Here is an 8174-nt window from a genome sequence, read left to right on the forward strand (position 1 = left end):
AGAATTATTGTTATTAAATTTTAGCTATGTTTACTAATTTTAGGCTCTTTGCAATATTTATTGGAAATAAGAAAAGAAAATTTAAATCGGATAATTATTAATACTTAGGATATGTGTTTAGTAAATAGATTAAGAGTTATTATTATTATTAATGTTTTTAGTAAAAAAAAAGGAAAATATATAAGCAACGGTCTTATATTTTTTTACTGTAGAGTTAAAGACAAAGATGGAATAACGTGACATCACACATGCTGACGAGCATATATCAGAATATCTTCAACATCCTATATATGTAAGTAATTTTTGTGTTTACTGTTGTGCTTAATAATTAATAATTCAATTAGTAATTATAAATTATTTGAATTTTTAGTAATTATTAATTATATTTGTTACTAAACCGAGTATTAATTTAGTAATAGTAATTATTGACTAGTTTTGGTTATTGACTGTTAGTTATTACTTTTGTTTTTAGGGTTTAAGAAATTTGCACACGAGATACTTACACCAAATAGACTCATATCATGCTAGGGTGGAAGAACAACTAAGAGAGAGCGGCTTCTATCATACATCTCAGATTGGGAGGATCTGGTCTCACGGTCCAACTATAGACACACTGGTTGAAAGGTGGCGGCCAAAGACGCACACGTTTCATCTTCCACATGGCGAGTGCATAATTACTTTGGAGGACATCGCCATGATTTTCGGACTCCGAACTCACTGCTTGCCAGTTACTGGATCAACTAACCACAGCACAAGTGGGTTAGAGAATGAGTGCATGACCCAATTTGGTAGTGCTCCTGGCCCAAACGACCACAGCGGATGTGGAATCAAGCTTGCATGGTTTCGCACCCTAAAGCGGCGCTAAAATTTGACTGACCCAGTAAGTAGGGAAATTTATGTAAAATGTCACATAATGTGTCTATTTGGAACGACATTATTTAGTGACAAGTCTAGAATCACTGTGCACTGGAAGTATTTGCCGTTGCTTCGTGAGTTTACTTAGATTCATAAGTTTAGTTGGGGTTCAGCTTGCCTTGCACAAATGTATCGATCCTTATATCGGGCATCTAGGTATGATTGCAAGGACATGGATGGTCCTCTGCCGTTGCTCCTTGTATGGGCATGGATAAGAATGCCGTCAATAGCACCACTGCCGATGGTTACTAGCTTTCCACTCGTTCGCATGTATAATTTAGATAAGATGTGGATTTAGTATTTTTGTTGTAGTAACTGATATTACGAATAAGTTGATTTAATTTGATGACATTGTGGTTGATGGTTGAAATGATTTATGAATTGAGAAAACCCTTAAGGGTGGTTAAGTCCACTTTTAGGGGAGGTTATGTCCGAATTTTTATAAAAATACGAGTTGTTGTAATATGTCAGGTTGAATGATTATCAATCAGCTATCGAGCAGCATAAAAATTGGACAACTGTGGACGTCAGGAGAAGGTTGGACAATCTTTCTCCGGATGGGGTTCGTGTTTCGTCATTTATACTTCTTTTCATACTAAATTAAATTAATGATTGCGCATTTATAACTTTGAGATTTGATATGTCTTTACAGTTTGTGTGGGACTCATACAGTCCCAACCAGATTGCGCTGCATGTTATTCCATTTGAGATCAATGACGGTGCAGATCTCTAGAGTGTGACTGTGCCTTTAATATGCTTTGAGGCTGTGGAGTGGCATCCCACTGATAGGGTCAGAAGACAGTTTGGCTTTTATCAAGACCTGCCAGTCGAACCTATGAAACTCGGCATGTCCCATAACATAGTGCTAACGGGTCCAAAAAACAAGAATTGGGGCGTGGAGCACGAAAAATGGATCTCACAATGGTTAAACAGTCCTGCATTCGTATTGACCGGTGCACATGTCGACCACTATCAACCATCTGACCAGTACATGGACTGGTATATTCATAATTTCGGTGATCACCTACGTCTCTCCAAGCATGCCAATGAAGACCAACAACCATAGAAAGAGCTATCACATCAACAAGAGCAACCACCTCAGCAACAACACCCACCTCAGCAAGAACAACAACCATATTCACAATCATATGCATACCCACCGTATCCATACCTACCACATCCACAAATTTCATACCCACCATATGCACAAGAATATCCACAACCTTTCACTCAGGCTATTAGGTAGCGTTTGTTTTTGAAGACAAGACACAAAAACGTAGACACGGGTATACATGTTCATTGTTTAGTTATTAAGACACAAAATTAAGAGAGACACGATTACACATGAATACCCATAAAATACATGTAATTTGTGTCTCTTCTAAAAGGCAAGACACAAATTTTTTACTTAAGACACAAATGAAATTATATTTTTATACCATTTTAGCCTCATTTTTCTCTTTTCTTCTCCATGCACTTTCCTCCTTCACGAATAAAGACTCTCTTCTCTCTTCTTCATCCTTGTTATTATTGACCTTCATCTTGGATATATATATTGACTAAGTACAAGTTACTGAATTAGAGTACATTTATTTTTATAATTTATAATTTTATTTTTACATTCATCTTTGCAATTCATAATTTTATTTCTCTTCTTTTTTCCCTCTGCTTTCTTTAATCTTCTTTACACAAACCTAATAATATATATCTATGTAAAATTTTGTTTTGTTGTTTGAATTTGTTCTAGATTATGAAAATAGAATTATAAATTAGTTTTGCTAGAAATATAAATCAGGTTGAAGGAAGAAGATGAAGGGATAGAGATGCAGTTAATGAATTTTTTTCATATATCAAGGGTAAAATAGACTTTTTAAAATAATGTGTACTCTGTCCATTATAATTGCCAAACACAATACTTTTTGACCGTGTCTTTGTGTATGTGTGCCTGTCTCAATATTTATGTCTTTGTGTCTGTGTCTCAGCCTTTGTGAGACATGAACCAAACGGAGCCTTATATCATATCCACCATACGCACATGAATATGCACAACCTTCCACTCAGCCTACCATACAGCCAGACACACAGCCCTCTATCATGCATGAGGAATACATTCCGACCCAGGCACTGCACTTTTTGTTGATACAAATACTAGGAACATCGACACAGGATGAGGATCAGTATAGGCACATTATTGATTAGGTTCAGGGTCCTGAGTCAACTCAGTGGGTAAATAATTTATTCTCTACCCAAGACCCTGTACAGGTGCCGGTGCCTCAAGTTGTTCCTGGTCGATTATCTTTGGATGTGAGGCGTCCACTGCGGTCCTATTTTGAGCGCTCTATGCAGAGAACCTCTGTTGATTCTGGTAGGAGTATCCATAGGGGGATTGGATGTTGCCAGACTCCAACACGGATTTTTAAGCCTGAGGAGGAGACTGACGATGCAGTTGATGAGACTTGTGCAGGTGAGCATGAGGTCGATCATCTTGGTTTACGTTATGATGCGGTTGATAAGGTTGGTACAGGTGATGACATGGCTGATGAAGCTGGTGCAGGTAATTTGATTGTTATGCATTGAATGGGATTGATTTTTAGGTTGATGAAACATTATTTAGTGATATGGTAATAGTATTGTGTTAAATTGTTTATGGCTGTTGATTTAGGATTGCTATTCACCCTATTGTTTCTTGATTAGGGTTGGTATTTGATGCGTGAGCATCTTTTCTATCTTTTCCTAGTGAATTTGCATTTGAATTATTAAGTTTAATCAAGATTTAATTACCTTTAGCCACTATGAATGCTACTTTGAGTTGTGTGCAATTATGTTTATTTCAAGTAGCATTCGGATGAATTTGACGGAGTTTTGTAGCAGAAAAGGGAGAAAGTGAATAATGTTGTCAACCCTGACCTTCTTGCACTCCAATAGAAATAACTTGAGCTACAGAGGTCAAATTGATGCAGTTCTAGTGGAATCAGAAAGCTAATTTCCACAGCTTTCCAATGATATATAATAGTATACACTTTTCTTCAAAACCACATGGCATTGGTGGCGCCAAACTTGGAATTCTCCAAGTTTGGCGCCATGATCATTGCAAACTCGCCAAACACACTGCCTTGGTGGCGCCAAACTTGGGATTCTCCAAGTTTGGCACCAAGCTTAATGAACTTGGTGGTCCCCATTCATCCCAGAGGAGCAGCTCGAGATGATTTATTTATTTCTGATTGAACTTTATTTTATTTACAAATTGGAAAAGATATTATTTAGTTTTAGAAAATATATTTTACATTAATTAGGATTAGATATAAAAGGGAAAAGAATCAGCCCTTCGGATCTATCTCTTCTCTTATACCTCATTCCACAATTTTACAATTTTTCTGAATCCTGGTTTTTTCTCTGAACCATGAGCAACTAAACCTCCACTGTTAAGGTTAGGAGCTCTGTTTATTCTATGGATTAATACTATTACTGTTCTATTTTAATTCATGTATTGATTTCAATTTCAAGAATTGTTTACGTTCTTTATCTTATGAATCTGGGTGGAACGGAAGTATGACCCTTGTTCTAATTGAGTTCTTGTAAAACTTGGAAAATCTCTTTGCTTGAACAACAACTTGAAAATAATTTCTCCTAAATTTCTAATTATCTGGACTTAACAGGATACGTGACATATAATCCTCTTATATTTGGATAATTAGGATTTCTGTGGTATATAAACTAGAATTGAACTTAACCTTCTAATTGGAATCAAGTGACCAAGGAATTGGCGGTTGATGAAAGTTAGAGGAGACTAAAAAGGTCTAAGGAATTAGGGTTTAGTCACATATAGTTTGTCATGAATTGAATCTTGCATGATTAAAATAGTTGGTAAGAAAAGTTAATCTGGAAAATAAATATCTCTTAAACCTTAACTGTTTTCTTCATATATTTTACAACCCGTTTACTACTAGCTTTATGATTTTCTAAATTTACTGTTTAATGCAATTGAGACTCAAACACTCTTTTCTGCTTGTCTAACTAAGTAAATCATTCAATCATTGTTTATTAGTCCATCAATCCTCGTGGGATCGACCCTCATTCACTTGAGGTACTACTTGGTACGAACCGGTGCACTTGCCAGTTAGTTTGTGGGTTATAAATTCATGCGTATTGACCAGGGCTAATTTTTGTTGACATGCAGGTGCTCAGGATAAGGGTTATGACCTTCGGATTGACCTGGCTCGTAAAAGTGCCTCTCGATGGATCCCGTCAACCATCAAGAAGAGGGTAAAGAAAGAATGTTCCAAAATGGCACGAAGCGAGAAGAAAACTTTCTCTAAATGAACCATTTGTTGTGTGAATGTAAATTTATATGTATTAGCTAGTTTTATAGATGAATTTGGACTAATATTTACTATATATATTTAGAGTGAGACTTGTTTGATGATAGTGCACACTTTTGTAAGCTTGTTGAGAAAAGATTGATGAATTATTGAGATTGAGGAAACTTTTAAGGGTGGTTAAGTCCATTTTTAGGAGATATTATGTCCGAATTTTTTTAAAAAATGTAAGTGTTTAACTAAATTGAATTGTGTGAAATGTGCCTTGAAAGAACCAAACTTCAACTGAATATCCCCTTAAATAAGTTAAATGGACACCACTAAAAATAAGATTAAATAAGAGTAAGTGAGTTAAATGGATACAACTGAATACAAGATTAAATGAGATAAATGGACACAACAAAAAATAAGCCAAGCTAACAACTATTCATTTGGAGCTGAGCCACTAGCACTAGCTCCCCCACGGTGCGGGCATCTACTTCAGCTGTGACCTTCACTACCACAAAGCCTACAACACCTCCAACCACGTAAATCACACACATCCATCTCATTCAAGAAGCATATTTTTTTTGGATGACCTTTGGCCACTCACTCGAGGTGAGGATTGGGTACTAGTCGTGGTCCTTGATACACAGGCCATGTTGTTGGGTTTCCTAGTGGCCTGAATCGGGTTCTATACACCTTTCGGATCTCTCCCATCGTATATATCTCATGCACATACTACTTCCAATCTAGGCGCTGGTTTATACAATAGGCAAATACATGGTGACAAGAAATTCGATCGACCTGAAACTCACCATAATTGCAATGCCGAAGACACAGATTTACTGCAAACTCTAAACCACTGGGCATCTCACGCACTCCAAAAACTTCATTCTGCCTGTCAAATAAATTAACTTGGATATTTCTTGATGCCCTTTGATTAGACTGGATTTTCTTAGTTGCATCTTCTGAGAATAGATTACCTGCACTTATACGAGCCTCGGCCTCGGTCCTCTTCCTTGTCAAGAAGGCATTAAGCCTGTAAAAAGTTGCCTTGACAAGGGATGTCACGAGAAGATTGCGCGCTCCTTTTAAAACTCTGTTAATGCACTCCACTAGGTTAGTGGTCATATGTCCCCAGCGATGTCCTTTATCGTATGCCAAGGCATATTGTCGAGCCACTGCTTGTAAGCCACACCCCGCTCACAATATCTCTGGTAACGCATGTTGAATTCATGCATTATTTTATAATAGCCTGCCATAAGAGAACAACGCAATCTATATAATCAGTTTGTTGTTAACTATTCACCGTCGGCTACAAAATGCTAAAAAGTTAATAATTTATTTACTTATATTGACAATCAGCTTTTGCATATGTGGCATTTTGAACCTTCTCAAGAAGTTAGAAACTATGTGTCTGATGCAAAACATGTAAATAGCCCTCGAGTATTGCCATGCTCCATCACTACGACCTACAGTTGAGATAATAGACTCTTGTCGATCAGAGATAAGACCAACACCATCCCAATTAACTACATGCATTTGTAGATAGCTAAGAAAAAAGTGCCAAGCATCGGCGGTCTCACCCTCGACTATGGAAAATGCAAGAAGCACAATATTTCCATTTCCATCTTGTGATACTGCAACTAGGAGAGCCCCTTTAAATTTTCCATACAAGTGTGTGCTGTCTACCTGTACCAGCGGCTTGCAGCTTCTGAATGCTTTAATACAAGGATAGAAATCCCAAAAGACTCATGTCAAAATCCTGAGATCCTCAACCACCTCATCTCCTCGGTAAGCATATGCAATTTCGTACTCAACAGCTGCTGATGGTTCTTTTGCAACCATTGCTTCAAACCATGTCGGCAAAGCTTCATAAGAAGCTTCCCACCTACCAAATATTTTCTCAATTGCTTATTGCTTGGCTAACCATGCTTTGCAATACCTTGTCGTATAGTTGAACTTCGACTGCACTTCATCAATTACAGATTTCACCTTTAGGGATGGGTCGGTGATGAGGGGATATTTTATACGCTTTTTGACATCATTTTCATATAGTTTTTACTATGTTTTGTTTAAGTTTTATTATGTTTTCATAGGTTTTAGTGCAAAATTTATATTTTTGGATTCTACTTTAAGTTTGTGTGTTTTATGGTGATTTCAGGTATTTTCTGGCTGAAATTGAGGAGCTTGAGCAGAAATCTGATTCAGAGACAGAGAAAGCACTGCAGATGCTGTCAGAATCTGACCTCCGTGCACTCGAAGGAGCTTTTCTGGAGCTACAGAAGTCCAAATGGCTTGCTATGAACGGCTATGGAAAGCTAACATCCAGGGCTTTCCAGAAATATATAATAGTCTATACTTTGTTTCGGAAATGAAGGCCCAAAACTGGCGTTCAACGCTAGCCACCAGCCCCATTCCTGGCGTCCAGAGCCCACAGGGGAGCAGCTGGCGTCCAACGCCCAAAAGGGAGTCCTTAGCCAGCGTTCAACACCCTTAAGGGATACTAGCTCGTGAGAGACACTCAAGCTCAGCCCAAACACTCACTAACCTCCTAAGGTTAAGGTTAGGAGCTCTGCTGAGTTTCATGGATTAATAATATTACCGTTCTAGTTCAATGTGTCTGATTCTATTCTCTTATGCATTCTCGTCCTTCATCTCATGAATTGAGGGTGACCCGTGACAATCACCCTTGTTCTATATGGGTTCCATGCGAATCCTGACCCAGATAGCGTTGAACCAAAGCTAGAGATTGCATTGCGGATTCCAATAGAGCATCTGAGCAACTTTGGATACGTGACATGAAATCCCATTGACTATGGGTGCGTGAGGTCTCTGTGGCATAAGGCTAGAGTCAGAGAAGCAGCACTTTCTGATCCGGAAGATCTGCCTTGTCTGTAGCACCTTGAGTAGGATCGTTAAGGGGAGTGGATTGCTTAGAGCTTCATCTTCTGCTACAGT

The 8174-nt window shown here is 37.9% G+C and overlaps 1 protein-coding gene across 1 annotated transcript in view; it reads left to right on the forward strand.

Moving 5' to 3' along the window:
- Window positions 1-1648, forward strand: part of LOC107621352 (serine/threonine-protein phosphatase 7 long form homolog) — a 2802-nt gene extending 1154 nt beyond the window's left edge. The window contains exons 2-4 of the mRNA XM_016323379.1: window positions 473-840; window positions 1387-1477; window positions 1568-1648. Of these exons, the coding sequence (XP_016178865.1) occupies window positions 473-840; window positions 1387-1477; window positions 1568-1648 (540 nt within the window). The remainder of the gene's footprint in view (window positions 1-472; window positions 841-1386; window positions 1478-1567) is intronic.

This window comes from Arachis ipaensis, chromosome B10 (genome assembly GCF_000816755.2).
Source record: "Arachis ipaensis cultivar K30076 chromosome B10, Araip1.1, whole genome shotgun sequence".
Lineage (NCBI taxonomy): Eukaryota > Viridiplantae > Streptophyta > Magnoliopsida > Fabales > Fabaceae > Arachis > Arachis ipaensis.